The 19,433-nt window shown below is 40.4% G+C and overlaps 1 protein-coding gene across 9 annotated transcripts in view; it reads left to right on the top strand.

The window, feature by feature from the left end:
* Positions 1–971: 971 nt before the first annotated feature.
* Positions 972–19,433, top strand: part of ep300b (E1A binding protein p300 b) — a 106,253-nt gene continuing 87,791 nt past the window's right edge. For all 9 annotated transcript variants that reach the window (XM_034189612.1, XM_034189608.1, XM_034189609.1 and 6 more), the window contains exons 1-2: positions 972–1,422; positions 14,777–15,390. In XM_034189612.1, the coding sequence (XP_034045503.1) occupies positions 1,329–1,422; positions 14,777–15,390 (708 nt within the window). In that variant the 5' untranslated portion in view covers positions 972–1,328. The remainder of the gene's footprint in view (positions 1,423–14,776; positions 15,391–19,433) is intronic.

Raw genomic sequence — 19,433 nt, 5'->3', positions numbered from 1 at the left:
AGAGGAGAAAATTGCCAGGATCGAGACGAAGGGGGGCATTCTCCATCACAAAAGAGTCCATGAGCGGATTTTATCTGCCCAAATATTATAAGGGGGTGTCATCGTCATCATTGTCGTGCCGATCCGAAGCTTTTTTCCTGCTTGCAAAATAGCCGTCAGCGATCTGTCAAAAAATTTTCCACATTTTCGCCAGTCGTCCTTGCTGCTTCTTTTTTTTTTTGCCTCGTTTTTTGGGGGGGGTTTAAACCTTGAACCGCACGGACACCCCACACGCCTTAAGTGATGGGGGCTTCTTTTTATTTTTGGGGGGGCTTCCAATCGAAAAGCGGAGGAAGAACATCTCCAGGAGGACAAGATAAGTGACCACCCCACAGATCGCCCTCTGCAAAATAACTAATTGGATCATCCTGTCCAGTTGATTGGCAATTAGGGCCCCGATTGCCTCCCCAGAACTGTACTCAGAAAACGAGTCTGCATCAAGATCGATTGCACAAGGGTCAACATTTTCTTGTCAACCCTGCGGACTGCATATTCGTGCAAAAAGGGGGGTTGCAACAACCAAATGTGCAATATGAGTCCGTTCGTGACCCAGTGCCTTGCATGTTCAAATGCACAGATTTAAGTGCACATTTTTTTCCAGCATGCACGTTCTGAAGAAAATGCATGGAAGCATGTGTTTGCAGGTTTTCCGTTTTATCTGAATAAAATGCAAGCGTGAGACTAAGTTCTCGAGAAGGATGCCGCGCTATTTATTCAGTTAATTTACAGCCCAAGCAACTTTTTCCTCAGTATTGCACTTGATGGGTCGATTGCCTTTTTGGTGCACAAGGAATCCGTGACAGCAGTGAAATTTGTGATCAGGTGGGAGAAAGGATCAACGTCACTGAGGGTTTCCTAACTGTTGCACGAGAGGGGAAAACTGCCCTGTAAAGTTGGTAACGAGCTTCACGTGGTTTGTATGTGTTTTTTTGGATCGGAGGGATTTTAAATACTCTTGATTTCTGTGATGTGCGCCATGTACGACGGCTTTTGGGATCGATTTTGTTTGGCAGAAGAGACCACATGAGTTTGATACAGGGCCACACGCTTGCCTTTTTTGCCGACCCCACCTTCCCACCTCCTGTCCATCTCGAAGAAATCTGAAGAAAATCTCCGCCAGGGGAGGGGGTTTAATATCTGCAGAGAGGGGAGACCTGTGAGGGATCAACGGTCTTATCTCCCCTCTACACTAACCCTCAAACGGTCGGGGAATGATCAGAAGCTATTCAAAGGAGACACAATTAAAGGAAATACTGCGGATTTACAGTAAATTTTAATTCGCCAAAAATATGGCCGATAATGTCCTGGAGTCTGGCCCGTCTTCAGCCAAGAGGCCCAAGTTGTCCTCTCCAGCTCTCTCAGTATCGGCCAGTGATGGAAATGGTAAATATACTGCATGCTTTGTTGTACACGTAAATAAAGCATAACTTAGGTTTGGTTATTGAACAACGAATGGCCAGTAGTCTTGCCAGTTTCTGCAGAGTTGCACATCAAGTTGCATCACTGCACTGTTTCACAACAGATTCCGTTTGAACCGTTGCGATTTTTCCGAAAAAGTCGATTCGTTTGAAACATTTTGATAAGTACGACCTGTCGAACAACTTTCCAACTCTTGTTTTGGTGTTAGCCTAAACGTGCTAACTAACTAGCAGGCAACTCTCAGATCCTCCAAACAATGGAGGAGTCGAGTCTCCTCACTCTGTTTGGAGTTGACAAATAACGGCAGCCAAAGTCGGCTCGTCCGGTAAAAACAGTGTACAAAGTTAAAACAGCAAATATTATAGGAACGTACCGAAATTAACGTTTATTAACGAAATAACTGATAACTCATCCAGCTAGTTAGCTTGGTAGGCACAAAACACCGTAAGAGTTTAGCTGCTTAGCGAAGAAAATTTGCACTAAACCTGTTTTGACTAGATCCGTTTTAAGTGGAACAAATACTTTTTTTAAAAAATGACTGAATATTGTGACGTAAAATAACTAGCTATTGTTCGGTGCATCGTTAATTAAAGTTCTCTTTAAACTGTTTGGTTTGTGAAACTGTTTTCGCGTCGCAAGTGGTCCAAAACGGCCGCCGTCCTGATCTGTTTTAATGTCCTTTGTTCCGTGCCTTTGATTTTTTTTTTCCCCGTATGACCCATTTGTGTTAAAACAAACCCATTCGTTTTCGTCGTCCATTGTGTGGCTTTGGGAAGGTCCCACTACTACGTTTTCTGTAATTCACTTCATGTTCAACCCAGATTACCAGGGTATTTTTCATTATTCTGAATGTAATTAAGTACAGAAGCTATAATCACTTCCCTTCTGCTGATTGGCTATTTTAACTCAGTTTGTATCATTAAAAAATGTAATTTTACATCTCATATTTCCAAAGTTTGATCAACAACATCAGTACTTTGCCACTAAACTAGAATAGCACTCTGCAAGTACAGTTCGGCATTAGGATAAAAAAATGTTGGCACTCCCTGCACAGGAAACAGTAGCTGGGTTTCCATTATTTAATGAAGTGGCTACAGGTACGTACATCTTTATCTTCTGCGGGGCTGCTAAAGGTACGGAGCCGCGCTGCATTGAACACAGCAGCTGCAGCAGGATGCCTCAGCTCAGCAGCTTGAACAGCGCAGATCCGTGTAACTTTCAACACTATTTGGGAATGTGTGTGTGTGTCAGAGTAAGTTTAATACTTTCCTGACGTAATTTAATGTAAATTAATTTTACTGGCTCTATATCCAGGTCAAAATGGCATTTTAACACGTTTTTATTTAGTGTGCAGCATTGGGAGTGCGGACTCTAGTTCTCATATACAGTTCCATGGGTTCACTGAAGATACGGACAATGTACGGATGAGTTTTGAAGCCTTGCCGGACAATATGCACATTCTGATTGGTCGGTAAGACACCCTTCGTATCTTTAGAACGGTCTCTGTAGATACGGGTCTGTACCCCTAGCCACTGCCAAGAATCTTCATTTTACCAGGTTAGTCCTATTGAGATTGAGATCTATTTTACAAGAGAGACCTGGACAATTATAAAGTTTATAATTCACCTAACCTGCATGTCTGTAGATATGGGAGGAAGCACACACAAACAAGGGAAGAACATGCAAACTCTGTACAGAAAGGCCACGGGTGGGAATTGATTGTGAGGCAACAGTACTAACCACTAATGGAATAGAATAGAATATAGCCTTTATTTGTCATTGTATATATAACGTACAATAAAATTTGTCCTCTGCATTTAACCCATCCTAATTACAGTTAGATGCAATCCAACCACTAGGAGTAGTGGGCAGCCACAGTCCAGCGCCCGGGAATCAACTCCAGATGTAGAGATGCTGCCTTGGTTAGTAGTGCAGCAGATAACAGAATATTTGCAGAGGAATCCTTCAAATCCGGTTACAAGCACCAAAGTTTGACTGTGTATACCTTGTGGTACATATTTTAGAAAAATAACGTTAGCCATTTGAATTTTCAATAGGGGGCCAAGTAGGGGTCAATTGAAGAACTGCATAGGGGTCAAAAAAATGTTCCAATCATATTGAAAGCTATACCATATTTTGTGTCTGATCACAAAGATTCCAAAAAGGTATAGTTTGGACTATCTGTGACTGAATGTTCTGGAGTTATGGGGTAAAAACAGCAAGAATGACAACAAAGGTCACTTTCAATTTGTACAGGGGTCAAAAGTTAAAGTTGCTCCAATTATGGTAAAACATGATGCAAATTATTGGTTGAGTTAGGATTTTAAAAAGGAATAGTTTGCACCATGTGTCATGCTTAGTTATCATGTTACGGGGTAACATATGTCACATGTCTTAGAATCCATTGGATGTCGACATTGCTTGACCTTTACTGTGGAGACCAAACATTCAAACACAGTCAGAACTATTCCATTTGTTTAATCCTATTAATTCAACCCAATAATTTGCACCACGTTTTACCAAAACGGAACAACTTTAACTTTTGACCCCTGTACAGACTGAAAACTCACCTTTGTCACCATTCTTTCTGTTTTTACCCCATAACTCCAGAACATGCAGTTATAGATGGTCCAAACTATACGTTTTTTGGAATCATTGTCATCAGATACATAATTGTATCACTTTCAATATGATTGGAACATTTTTAATTTTGACCCTGTGCAATTCTTGAATTGACCCTACTTGGTCCCTATTGAAAATTCAAATGGCTAAAGTTATTTTTCTACAGTAGGTATCAAAAGGTATACACAGTCAAATTTTGGTGCTTGTAACCGGATTTGAGTGATTCTTACAGTTGTCTGCTGTACTATAGGGGCAGAGAAAGGATTAAACCCTAAATAAGACACCATGCTGCCCGTTAGAGATTTGCGGACAATTTGAGCGATAATTTGAATCTCAACAAAAAAACGAAATCACAGCATTACTTTCCATTAACTGATGAATGTGACTGTTTGCATTTTGTTGTAAAATGAACTGTCATTAAACTGAGGCACTCATGAGAGTTGTTATGCCAATAGTCAGGCAACAGATGGAAAGTGCCACTAATATTGGCATTTTGTTGTTGTGTGGTTTTTGTTAATCCAGTACTGCGTAACATCGTCTTAAGTTTAAAGGACGTCACATTTTACTTAACATACTGTTCAAGAATGCAATATTTGTAATTCTATCTGAGACCATGTGGTCACAATCAATGGTCCCTGATGTACTTTATTGCTAATTAAACCTCTTGCTCAGCTAGTCAGTGATCGGATTTCTGGAAAACCTGTTACCAGGTATTTGTCAGCAGGTGACATCAGTCCGAGCAAATGCATAAACAGCACAATGGCGAACACAAACAGAGTGAAACAAATGTTGAACATCAGATCATGAAACTACTGACCATTCATGTGAGAGTGATAGCTCAGCATTCATTCAAATCGGTGGACCTGTGAGCAAACGCTTGAAAAAAGTCAGGAATGCATTATTTTCAGGAGCTTCAAGACTTTCTACCAACTCACAGATATGCACAAGCGCCGCACGTCCTGCCCATTTTCAGTGCTCATACAGAGAGGAGACAGACACTTCGCTCTCAACTCTTCATTTTTGAGAGTGCCTGTTGGATTTAGGATCCTGATCTGTGCAGAGTCTCCTGTCTGTACTGCAGCAGGAAGCTGGTTTTAAATCCCGTTATAATGCTGTATTGAATGCCGACGTGAAACTCATTATGAGGCTCTTTTCAACCTGGCTGTTTGGATGTGTAGCTGAAACTACGCCACAGCACTGTTTTTACAGGCTGCCTGGGCATCCATCTATTTCTTACATTGGAAAAAGTGACGTGCGCCCACTTGGTTCATGCACTCTAGGGTCGACTAGTGGACTCTTTTTTTTTTCGTCGACTCGTCAAAAGCAATTTATAAGTTCATTTAACCTTTAAAAGAATCGACCTGCTGGAGCTGCCACCACTCCCTTCAACTCAATGAAGAAAGTGTGCGAATGTTGGCAGGTAAATTAGTCAGATCAAATGGGTAGTCTATGCCTAGTAAATGAATGCAGGTACAGGTGAGGCCCGTTAACTCGTGCGAGTTGGGGTCCACAAAAATGGACCCGCAAATTATTTGAAAACAGAGAGTTAATGAAGTTGACCAAAAAAAAACTTAAAATCAGCTTACCTTGCCATATTACAATAATTTCGAACCATTTGAAGCATGATTCCTCCTTTGGATGGTGATGATTTCTTCATCTGGAGTGGGTTGGGATCTTTTTCTTCCTCCACCTACTGCAGGTCAATGATGAGGGCTTCATCAGTGCGGACGCTTCCTGATGATTCAAAGTTTTTGGATGTGACTCTTAGATTCTTACTGCCAGTTCAGATTGAGCCGGAATCGAATGTCCGCACAGAACGTCCACACCTCATAGCTGACCTGCAGCAGCTTGAGGAGGAAGACAAAATCATTGTCCAGAACTGTCCACACCGACAGTCCCCTCCCAAAAATGGTCAAATCAAAATAGATCTTTTATACAGTCTAAATTTTCAGGGTCCGCACTTGAACTGTAAATAAACTGAATCGCGACTTAAGCGGCTTGAGTTAATGGGCTCACCTGTATTGTCTCATGTAATGCTGTTTTTTTTTGTATTGTTATTTTTGTGCTTATATTTGTTAAAATAAATGTCACCTTTGAGTTCACCATGAACATTCTAAATTGGCTTAATTCCTTCAGTGTCAGATTGAGTCATCAACTAGTCAGTAACTAATGGTAACCTGATTAGCAGTCTAATGATTTTCATTAGTCACCCAACCCTGGTGTGCTCCGTACAGAGAGGAGATGACACCACTTCACCCCCAACTCTTTTAATTTTTTTTTTTGTTTGTTTGTTTTTTGAGTCTGTTGGATTTCGTATCAAGATGTGTATGGAGTCTGCTGTCTGTACGGGAGGACAACGTCGTTTTAATCCTATTATAGATGCCGTTGTGAACGGGTATGGAAATCAATACAATACTCTTAACCTGGTTGTGTGTGCATGTGTCTGAAATTCCACCACAAAATTGTTTACAGTTTATTGTTTTACAGGCTGCTCGAAAATGCAAAGTTGGCAATATTAATTTCAGGCGATATGGACATTCTTCCAGCTGGCGGATGTGTACAAGCCTTGCGCACACTGCTCTGTTCAGTGTTCCGTACAGAGGGGAGGAACCACATTTCACCTCCAACTCTTTTAATTTTTTTTAATCACGACTGCATCGAAATGAACAATTATTGAGTCATCATGACATGAGATTTATGTAAACTTTGCAATTAACCCGCAACAGTTTGTCTACATTCCATTCAACAGCGCGCTGGGTCGTTTGCTCAGGGTGACATGAACACTGTCTAAAGCACTCGGAAATTGAGTATTAATGTGTATTTTGTGTTCAGTAGTCTCCAGAGCAGTTGGCTGTGGATTGGCATATGCGTGCAGACTGTTTACAGAAGTCCCACAAATAATACAGTTATAGCACCACAAGACCTCGAATAGCCAAAATCTGAGTTATCAATTCTGTGCAACAATGTCTTTAACAAACTCGTCTCTTAAACCCAGGTTACACATAGACGGTTTTGGTCCGGCGGGTAGTACGTAGAACAGAAGTTCGCGGTAGTTTCCGGCTGTTTTCACGGTGGAAAGGGCGAGCATTTCGCTGGCGTTTGAGCGCCGTACTAGCTGCAAATACGCGGATAAAATGCAGCTAAATCCACCGAATAAAGCAGCATTTTGACGCCGTAGCATCAGGCACACGTCAGGCAACGGAGGTTAATACCCAGTTCTATCCTTTACAATCGCAGGTTAAGACGCCCGTGAGAATGTGTTCTGCTGCCGCCGATAATGCCCTGTGTACCCCTGGATTTATCCAGGGCAAAATCCTGCATTACTCCAGGAACTTTTGCATATAGGCATCGCCCCCAGAGTATAATAGGCTGAAGCAGCTGTCACTGCAGGGGGAGGGAGCTCATCTCTCAGCCTTTTCTTCTCCTTTCTTTTTCCCTCCTCAACGTGTTGCTTGTCTCCAACACAGGCCTCTCCTCTGCTTCTGAACCAGACCTCTTGGTAAGTCCTTGCTGCTGCCAGTTTTCTTTTAGGAGGCATACTGGAGCTTCTCTGCAAAAACATCTGGAGCTGGCCGCGAGTGAGAGGCCTGCATGCAGTGCGCTAGCGTTTTTATACTGACCGCCGCCTATCGGCCGTTTGGAACACCATTAACCGGGAGGTGGCGTTTAGAACGGCGTACTGTCCGCTAGCGCCGCCGTTTTGTCTGCCTCTGTCACCGGTTAAAACGCCTTTGAGGACGCCGATGTGGGCTCTATCGCCGTTTTACACGCCGTTGGTTAGGGATACAATGCCGGCTGCCAATTACGGCGGTGTAAACTGCGGCACTACAGGAAGGGGCAGGATGAAACGGCGATTAAAAAGTATCAAACGCCGTTGTTCGTGTTGTCTCCGTTGTCACGCGAATTCTCCAGGAGTGCTCCCGGAATTATTCGACATGTTGAATAATTTTTTCGACGATTCCCGGTAAAGCCGGAACTAAGCCATGACCCCTAGTGCCGGCATTGACAAGGCGTTTGGATCCTTAAGACGGCCAAAAACTCTTCCGGGACGCTTCCGGGAGCTCTTACCGTCTATGTGTAAACGGGCTTTACTCTTGACTACACATACCACACTATGTATTTTAGAATGTCATGTTTTGGCTTTGTGTGCGTGTTTTTTTTTTTTTTTTTTTAAATACATGTGTTTCCATTAAGCATATTTTCAACTTGCTACTACAAATTGAGCAAATTAGAGGGCATGGAAACCTACCTGATGTTGGGCTTGTACAGTAAAAAATGTTGAGTGGGCCGGTGGGATAGTCCATCCCGCGATCTTGTGTAAGCAGTAATTGAAATATAACAAATGCTGTCATCTTGTACTAGAAGTAATTCGCTTCAGCTTTTCCCTCGTTTTCACTTGGGGCCATCACAGCAGATCCGTGGTACATCTGCATGCTGATTTGGCAAAAGTTTTATGCCAGATACCCTTCCTGACACAACACCAAATTACATGGAAATGGGCAGGGGTGGCCTTGAATAAGCAAAGTGCGGTGCATTATGGGTAAGCAAAATTTTTTGGCTACCAATCCACATTCAAAGATGGCAGAAAGCAACGAGGAGTGCTATGATTTGGACCATTTGAACCGCTGGAAAGTTGACGATTTAAAGCGTTTTTGTAAGCTCCGCGGATTGCCTGTTACAACCAGGACTGCGTACGGCAGTAGACAGAAACAGAAAGAAAAGCTGGCTGCCCTTACATATGCTGCATCGGTACAGAAACTACCGTTGGTGCTGTCAAAGGAGGAAGAGGGAGCTGCTGTTGAAAATGACCGGTCCTTGTTGATAGTTGGAGACAAACAAATTCCTGACCCCTTGAAGGTTTTGATAAGTTGACAGACATATAAAGATATGTGCATGCATGCAGTTTGTTTATAGAACATGTCAATATTACAATATTATGCGCCATGTCATTCATGGTGCAACGTTACAGTCATAAGCCGATACACGAAAACGGTGCCGTGAACCACATTATAATTCGGCATGGTTTCAGGGTATTAACAAAATAAATATGTGCAAGAAACTTACAATTTCAGTCTATCTTCTACGTCTGTCTGGATCTTTCTTTTCTGTGGGGAAATTGTGTAGAATGAACGGAGGTATACAACCACATTTCTTCTTATTTCTGTCTTTGGGTGGACTCGGCAGAGTCTTGCAATCATGTGTTTTCAGCTTTCAAGCCTATAAATTCCATTTGAGCATTTGAAAATGGCACAATGCACACCTGTTATTATTGTATGCATCACTTAAGGCTTAAAACCTTCTAAACAATCCCTGTAAGCCTTAACTTTCACAGTACGCTAACGTTACCTTATACGAAATTCAGTGGCGGCGGTGTGTGTTTGGTAGCTGGAATTTTTGACCGTGTTTGACCCACGCATGCGCAGGTGCGTTGCGCACTTCACTTATTGTGAGCCGTCCACGCTGAAAACAAGCACACTTAACCGCTTGGCCACCACCCCTGCCAAATGGTACCAAAATGCAACTTTGTTTTGCAAATGTAATATCTCATTACCATGGAGAGGTGAGGGGAAGTGATGGTCTAGTGCAGGGGTATTCAACTCCCGTCCTCAAGAGCCAGTGTCCTGCAACTTTTAGATGCATCTCTGCTTCAACACACCTGAGTCAATGAATGAGGTCATGAGCAGCACTCTGGAGAACTTGACTGCATACTGAGGAGATAATTCAGCCATTTGATTTAGGTGTGTTGGACCAGGGACACATCTAAAAGTTGCAGGGCACCGGCCCTCAAGGACTGGAGTTGAAGACCCTGGTCTAGTGGTTAAACGTTGGGCTTCTCGGTTCAAAACCCAGCCAGACCCGAAAGTCACTAAGGGCCCTTGGGCAAGGTCCTAAATCCTCAAGTTGCTTCTGCTGTATAGTGAGCGCCTTGCATGGCAGTACCCTGACATTGGTGTGTTTGTGTGAATGGGTGAATGCAAGGCATAATTGTAAAGCGCTTTGACCTTCTGATGGAAATGGAAAAGCACTATATAAATGCAGTCCATTTACCATTACCGTGACTGTAAATTATATGTCGTGACAAAAGTCAAAATATATTACCTTGGGGCACTATACAGCTAGACCTTAGCAAACTACATAAGCATGTGCGTTGGTAAAAACTGTAAAGGAAAAACTCCCTCATTGTTTGATTATAGGATGAAACCACAAGCAGCCCAAACAGTGGAGTGACCATCTGCCATATACAACCCCTGGCAAAAATTATGGAATCACCGGCCTCAGAGGATGTTCATTCAGTTGTTTAATTTTGTAGAAAAAAAAGCAGATCACAGACATGACACAAAACTAAAGTCATTTCAAATGGCAACTTTCTGGCTTTAAGAAACACTATAAGAAATCAGGAAAAAAAATTGTGGCAGTCAGTAACGGTTACTTTTTTAGACCAAGCAGAGGGAAAAAAAATATGGAATCACTCAATTCTGAGGAAAAAATTATGGAATTATGAAAAACAAAAGAACGCTCCAACACATCACTAGTATTTTGTTGCACCACCTCTGGCTTTTATAACAGCTTGCAGTCTCTGAGGCATGGACTTAATGAGTGACAAACAGTACTCTTCATCAATCTGGCTCCAACTTTTTCTGATTGCTGTTGCCAGATCAGCTTTGCAGGTTGGAGCCTTGTCATGGACCATTTTCTTCAACTTCCACCAAAGATTTTCAATTGGATTAAGAGCTGGACTATTTGCAGGCCATGACATTGACCCTATGTGTCTTTTTGCAAGGAATGTTTTCACAGTTTTTGCTCTATGGCAAGATGCATTATCATCTTGAAAAATGATTTCATCATCCCCAAACATCCTTTCAATTGATGGGATAAGAAAAGTGTCCAAAATATCATCTTAAATTTGTGCATTTATTGATGATGTAATGACAGCCATCTCCCCAGTGCCTTTACCTGACATGCAGCCCCATATCATCAATGACTGTGGAAATTTACATGTTCTCTTCAGGCAGTCATCTTTATAAATCTCATTGGAACGGCACCAAAGAAAAGTTCCAGCATCATCACCTTGCCCAATGCAGATTCGAGATTCATCACTGAATATGACTTTCATCCAGTCATCCACAGTCCACGATTGCTTTTCCTTAGCCCATTGTAACCTTGTTTTTTTCTGTTTAGGTGTTAATGATGGCTTTTGTTTAGTTTTTCTGTATGTAAATACCATTTCCTTTAGGTGGTTTCTTACAGTTCGGTCACAGACGTTGACTCCAGTTTCCTCCTCTTCGTTCCTCATTTGTTTTGTTGTGCATTTTCGATTTTTGAGACATATTGCTTTAAATTTTCTGTCTTGACGCTTTGATGTCTTCCTTGGTCTACCAGTATGTTTGCCTTTAACAACCTTCCCATGTTGTTTGTCTTTGGTCCAGAGTTTAGACACAGCTGACTGTGAACAACCAACATCTTTTGCAACATTGCGTGGTGATTTACCTTCTTTTAAGAGTTTGATAATCCTCTCCTTTGTTTCAATTGACATCTCTCATGTTGGAGCCATGATTCATGTCAGTCCACTTGGTGCAACAGCTCTCCAAGGTGTGATCACTCCTTTTTAGATGCAGACTGAGTAGATCTGATTTGATGCAGGTGTTAGTTTTGGGGATGAAAATTTACAGGGTGATTCCATAATTTTTTCCTCAGAATTGAGTGATTCCATATTTTTTTTTCCCCCTGCTTGGTCTAAAAAAGTAACCGTTACTGACTGCCACGATTATTTTTCCTGATTTCTTATAGTGTTTCTTAAAGCCAGAAAGCTGCCATTTGAAATGACTTTAGTTTTGTGTCATGTCTGTGATCTGCTTTTTTTCTACAAAATTAAACAACTGAATGAACACCCTCCGAGGCCGGTGATTCCATAATTATTGCCAGGGGTTGTAGTATCAGCAACTTTGGAGAGAAGCATGATGGGCAAATATTGCACAAAATAAGCAACAGAACAAGGAAGTACAGCAATAATTATGAAATGAATTTTATTTGCAAATTACTGATGTAAGCTCAAAACACTGTTCTGATGCATTTTGGAATTTTTGCAACACCTGTATTTCAGAGCATTGTTCTTGATCAAAAGGAAGATGTCAGGTGTTGTGCTAAATGGGGCTTCTAGTCTTTTGAAAAAAATGACTGGCCACTTGAATTTTTAATAGGCAGCCTGGTAGGGGTCAATTGAAGAATTACACAGGGGTTAGAATTAAAAGATGCTCATATTGAAAACTACACAACATTATTTGTCTGATCATAAACATTCCAAAAATGTATAGTTTGGACTATCTATGACTAAATGTTATGGGGTAAAAACAGCAAGAATTGTGACAAAGGTCCATTTCAGTTTGTACAGCGGGCAAAAGTTAAAGTTGCTCCAGTTTTGGTAAAAAGTGATGCAAATTATTAGATGAGTTAATAGGGTTTTAAAAATAAATAGTTTGCACTATGTGTCTTGCTTAGTTATCATGTTATGGGGTAGCATATGTCACAAGTCATAGAATCCAATGGTGAACATTGACCTTGTTTGACCTTTACTTTGGAGACCAACCATTCAACACTGTCAAAACAATTCCATTTATTAATCCTATTAACTCAACCAATAACTTGCTTCGTTTTTACCAAAATCAATCAAAATGTTTAATTAAGCATGTTTAATTTTTTGCGTCTGTTTTGCGTTGCCTTTTGTGTACATCAGCGTATTGTGGCATTAGGCTGCAAAACTCGGCGCCGTCATGACGCCGCATGATGCAGCCCTATGTTGGCCCGGTGTGAAAGGTGCTCAAGGTGTATTTGTGCTGAATTTGGTGCTTGTATCACCATTTGAAGGATTGTTTCAGTTATCTGCTGCACTATTTAGTTTGACTACTCTGATCTTGAACATAATAAAACACAAATAAGCAAACTAGGATTGTAGTGTTTTGATTTGTAAACAATACTTAAGTGATATCCATCCATTTTCTAAATCTGGTCACTGGGGGCTGGAGCCTATCCCAGCAGTCATTGGGTGAAAGGCTGGATGCAGTAACAATTAAATAATAATTGAAAATTGCATTGAATTTCATATTTAAAGCTGACACAGACCCTGTATTTGCTCCAGCAGATATGTTGCTTGTATTCATCGCCCTGTGTGACTATGTATTTGACTCAATCAGATCAGGTAGTCCATGAGGCAGTCATTTTGACATAATCGGTACCATTTAAGGGGACAAAACAACACTTAAAATAAAGGCGGTAAATAGGCGATAAGTCGTCTATATTTTAAAAGCGAAGTGGACTCTGTGTACATGGATGCATGCGTGTTTAACTTCGACCACAGACAAACTGGGGAGACCTGACATTTGCCCTTTGGTAGTTTATGTATTTTGGGTCATGGATGAATGCCGCCAAAACGGAACATTGATAGGACTAACATTTGGAGAAACTACAGATATTACCTAACAGTGAGCAATCTGTGTCTTTGGCTGCTGCCTTGTATGCACTTGGGGTTGCTACAACAAATCCAAGGTGGATCTGCATGTTGAATTGGCACAGGTTTTACCTCGGATAGCCTTTTTGATGCAACTCCACATTAAAAATTAGAAATGTGGACATTGATAATTACATTCTGGACTCTCATGCCATTCCAAATCATTATAGAAACTTTGCACAATTTATTGCCACCCTTGAAAAATGTCAGCCACCTATTTAATAAACACTACCTAATCTAGAGCCCATGGATGAAGAACTAGCGCGTTGCCCGTGGATTCCCATGAGCAACGTGCTAGTTCTTTACTGACCCCCTACCTGGTTGTAACTACCACCCTGGGATGCTATCATACATTTTTGTGTAGGCCATGGTACACTGAGGCTGGATTATACGTGCTGTTTTGTCCTCTTAAGTGGTACCGAAAACCTGCTTGGCCCCTGGACTAAGGATTCTTACCAGGAACTGTAGGGTTTCATGGGATATGAATAATTGGCAAGAACAACGCACACACATGGCATAGCAGATCTTCCTCAAAGTGCCCAGTGTTTTTCTGAGAAATATATGGTATAATACCAAAAATCATACCGTGTTTCAAAGTGCCTGTTTGTTTCCATAGTGCCACAAAGAAACCCCACTTAGTTTATAACTGTTCAAGAAATCAATGCTTTCTTCCTCTACTTAGCAAGACTGTAATTTTTGTTTCAGAATATCGAGTCCCTATTCGTAATATATGGCCAATCTGAAATTGCTTCATTCCTCAGTCTATGTAACATATTCTGATATTTTGTTCATTTTGATGCTTTTGCACCATAGAAACCTAGAGTCACTGCATACACCTACCCAGGTAGTATTTACCCATTTGTGGCTTCTCACCGTGACCCTCCTGCATTCACTGTCCATATCTGGCACACCATCAAGCCACAAACCGAAGTACCGGAGAGAAGTCCAGGCTGTGGGAAGCAGCAGCTGCTGCTGCTGCACTTTCTATGAAACTCTGAACTCAAGATTAGATTTTTCAAACTAGTGTTGGAGCAGTACAACATTTCAGAAGTTGTCATTTGAATTATTGATATTTTAGTTGTATGTAGTGCAAATGTTAGTTTAACATGGAATTTCCTCTACACTTGCTTTAACCAAGTCCCTTGTTTTTGTAGGATGTAAGAATTTGGTGTGAAGCCTTTTCTCTTTTTCCAGATTTTGGATCATTCTTTGACCTGGAGCATGACCTCCCTGATGAGCTCATCAATTCTTCTGAACTTGGGTTACCCAATGGTGGAGATGCCAGCCAACTCCATACTAGTCTTGGAGCCATTGGAGGTGGTATTGGAGTGGCAGGTGGCCAAGATGCCGCCGCAAAACACAAACAACTCTCTGAACTTCTGCGTGCTGGAGCAGCACCCCAACAAGGTGGCCACACACCAAACAGTACAGCAGCTGGGGTACCCATGGGGATGATGGGAGGCATCAGTGTTTCCCCTGGTGGACCTCAAGGCTTGGCGCCCCAGGGCCAGCAGCAGCAGCAACCTGGGCTAATGCAGCAGGTTGGGATGGTTGGAGGGGTAGCCGGACTTAGTAGAGCAGCTGCTGTGATGGGTGGTGTCCAGAAGGGTAACACTGGACAGCAGCAGCAAGGACTGATGAGCGGGCAGGTGATAAATGGTTCGACAAGAATGGGTTACCCTGGTAGTACAGGCATGGGTAGCAGCGGCAATCTCCTGGCAGAAACACTGCAACAGCAGGGGAGTCAGCAAATTGGACCTGGAGGACAAGCAGGGATGAGGCCACAGCAACCTGGGGCACTTAACAAGGTAAGCAAACTCAAGATAACAGGACTGTGCTTTACAAATGCATAGTATCATTTGTTTTCTCTAAATTAACATGCTTGGTAACTTATCATTTCACAAATTCAAGAGGCTGTGACTTTCAGATGTTTCTCATGGTTCGTAAAGAAAGTGTAGATTGATGCATCTGCTTCTAGTGGCATGTGCTGGTGAAAAATAGTTTCTACTGAAAACTAAAAAGACTGTCAGCGCAAACATAGTCTTTTCCTGGACATCCACTGCCCACATTCGCTTTTTGCTTTGCACGCTGTCTCTTACAGCCTTTGTCAGTCATCATTGGAGCAAACTGCAGGAATAACAAAGCAACTAAAAAGCGTGGGTTCAACCATGAATTTCTGACAATAGGAAAGCTTGATGGTAGAATGAGAAAAGCAGGATATTTCAACCCAAACAGGTTTATAAAGTGTACGCAGACAGCATCCTATTTGCTTGTGGTAAAAAGGTGATCTTAGCTGATGTGACACGAAGATTCTGGGCTTTTGAATGTTCGCAACAATCCGCAACTGAACCTGAAGACCCCGGGATCTAGTTGGAAAAACAGGTATTCTACCTGCATGTACCGATCAGTACATTTCAAACCAGACTTCCATTTGAATTGGCTTCATTTTGTGTTGGGTGGTCTCGTATGATAGCAACTTTAATCTCTCAGAAGTGGTAAAGTTGCATTCAGGGATTGCTTCCATTGATGCACTTTCATATTTTTTTGTTTCCAGTCACTCAGATCTTTTTGTGTTTGTTTGAGTATAGATCAGTAGTATAATTTCACCTTTTAAACCTAAAGGTTTGGGTTAAATTCTTGCTGAAATTTTTTGTAGTGGGACATATTTTAAGGGTGAGGTGATTGAGCCAAAGCATGAGCAATTTATCAATCTCTGTCATGAATGGATTGACTCGAGCACTGCAGCCATGAATCAAGTACAGGAATTCTGCTGCTCTGGCCACATTCACTGCAGGGAGCTGTGCTGATTTATCTACTGTTATGGTCAATTTTAAAAAAATAATCTGCATTGTATTTTAATTTTATCTTAAAATGTAGCTACATCAAAATATCTCAACAGCCATATATATATATATATATATATATATATATATATATATATATATATATATATAGATAGATATATAGTTATAATTGATTGTTGAAACCATTTCAGTGATTGAAAAAAGTCACAACTACTGTTGGACGCTTTTCTGCTTTTTACTTTTACTGAGCGCTTTTCATGTCTGTGATCTGGATTATACCAAAGGATAAATTATTTTTGTTTACATATTCTAAAATTTTTGACAGGAGGTACAGCTGGTACCTGTATCAGCTACACCCAGGTTAAATTAAAGGTTCACAATGTTGGCAAATACAGATGCAAAAATCCCAAATTAGACGCACACTGTATTAAAAAACAAAGAAAGAAAAATTGTCTTCTGTGACTGTATTTTGGTTACACAAATATTTCTGTGCTGCTTATGCTGCACAGAAAAATTTCTTCTGAGCATGCTCAGGGCGCCCACTTGTTTCAGCACTTGTATGACTCACAGGTGCGATGTGGAGGTTTTGAAAATTTGAGGTCAAAAGGGGGCATTCTGTGGCTTTTTGAAGTGACCGTAACAGTAACAACAGAGTGTAGGAGCTATGCGAAATAGGACGTGTTTACATATTCTTACCGTCATTTTGCCAAGTCTTTAGTATTTTGGAAAAAAATGCATTGTTTATTCAGGCCCATAGCCAGGATCTGAAATGGGGGGGTCTTTTTTGATGAGAGTGGACCTTTGGTGGCAGTGGGTCATCAGATTTTGGGATTTTGATGTCCTGGGGATATTTTTATTTTTAATTTTTTTATTTATCTATTTATTTATTTATTTATTTATTTTTTGATGACTGTCACCCAATTCCCCCCCCCCCCCCCCCCAAAAAAAAAAAAAAAAATATATATATATATATATATATATATTTGTACTGCTTAATATGTGTGGTATATTTTTTTTTTTGCACATTTTCACCTTTTCTTTGCCTTTACCCCAAATTGATATCACAACCTACACCTTTGTTTGATAAAATTGCTATCAGTCAATCAGACTTTTTTCATTTACAGGAATTTACACAAGAATGTGTGGCTTTTTATTATAAGGTATTTTGATATTTTACCCTGATTTTTAAAATATTCTACAAGCTATATTTGTGGTTTTTGAAATACTTTAACAGTCTTTTCAGTCTTCATGAATTTCATGTAGTTTAATTGTTCTGAGTTAATGCATAATTTGGTTTACAATTAAAAGGAAAATCATACCAGGTCCTACTTCCATGTCATATTCTGTTATTTCAACATGATCATTGACGGTTCAAATGAAAAGTAGAATCTAGGATCATTTAAATATACACTAATTTTTTTTTGAGATTTGTTCTTCCAGGAGATGTTGAAAATGTATCAGTAGATGAAAATTTAATTTGGTTTCTGGGGCCCCACAAGGCCCTAGACCCCGTCTCCTCGGGGAGGGGGGGTGCCCCCCAGACCCCCTGCGAATTTTCCTCGGATTTCACAATTTGCATTTCACAGCCCTGATTACAGTAATCGAGTCTGGAGCTGATGAAAGCGTGAATGGCTGTCTGAAGATCATGTCAAGGACTTTACTTTAGTCAGAAGATGTAGCTGGAAAAAACTTGCTTTGACACGAGTTTATGTATTGATCAAACCACAAACAGCTATCAAGAACATATTAATCCCAAGCCCCATAATCATTTTCATATTTATGGTTTCCTGAACTCTAAATGATCTGATTTTAAAGCTAGAACCCCAAACAGACCCAGTATCACCTGAGCTTAGACATTAGTTATGTAATTATGCAGAAAAGTTGAACTAAGTAAACCTGTTTTATAGCTAATCAGTTAAACAGTGCAGAACTGTTTAATTGACCCTGAGTAATATTGATTTAAACATTTTTAGTTGTTAAATTATTATTATTATTATTATTATTATTATTATTATTATAAATAGTTGTTGTAGTAGTATTCTATTAGTATGGAAAAAAATGTCTTCAAAAGTGAACCTTTAATTGAGGAGCATTGAGGGGCAAAAAAAAATGAGGCTCAGGATATCATGAAATTTGATTTTACAAAAATTGATTTTTAAAGTCCATAATCAATAAAATTCCAGTTCAGTTGCTGGTGGAACCAAGACAGAAATGCAGTACAGCTTTCATTCAGTGGACATTCAACAAATTCTTATGCGCCTAAACTGTATGTACGTATACAAATGGCAAATAAAGTCTCTTCATTCTTAGTGGGTGCTGGGTATTGTGGACATAACATGAGTATTACGGTAGTTGATTTCACTTCTGTTTCAAACAGACACAAGACAAAAATGATGTCGGACGACAAGAACAGTTTAAATTGAGCTCTGATTATTTACTTATAGCTGTACGGCCTTTTTACATTTCACAAAAGTATCAAAACTTAATTTCTACCAAAATGCAATCATTATGCTCTGTTTAGTTTCAGAACGTGTTTGAAAATTACAGTGCGTTTTAATGAAGACAACATATTGACCTAGAGGGGAATTCCATGGTGACAATTTTCTTTTCTTTCTAATGCCATATACAGGAGGAAATGCGTGTGCACATGTATGAGGCTGTGAGATTACCTTTGACCTGTCTCACTTACAGGTCAAAGGTAATCTCACCTCCCCAGGTAGGGCTGCCACAAACGATTATTTTGATAATTGACTAGTCATCGATTACTTTTGCAATTACTTGATTAATCGGGTCATACATAAATTGTGGCTTATCGCACCAGCATTCAGCTGTTATTTGTCTTTGAATGTTGCTAATGTTTATTATATCATTTAAGTAATTATTTATTTTACTATGTGTGATTCTTGGCAATGTTGTTTTAATACATTTATGCCAATAAAGAAAATTGAGAGAGAGAGAGACTGACCTTTTCAGTGGTTGTATATTTCTTTTCCATCATTGTGGTGAAGTGATATCGGTCTCATGTCAGTCACCAATATGTTCAAGAT

Source organism: Thalassophryne amazonica, chromosome 16 (assembly GCF_902500255.1).
Source record: "Thalassophryne amazonica chromosome 16, fThaAma1.1, whole genome shotgun sequence".
Classification (NCBI taxonomy): Eukaryota; Metazoa; Chordata; class Actinopteri; order Batrachoidiformes; family Batrachoididae; genus Thalassophryne; species Thalassophryne amazonica.
Note: the sequence above shows the minus strand (reverse complement) of the source record. Positions and strands in the feature narration are given on the sequence as shown.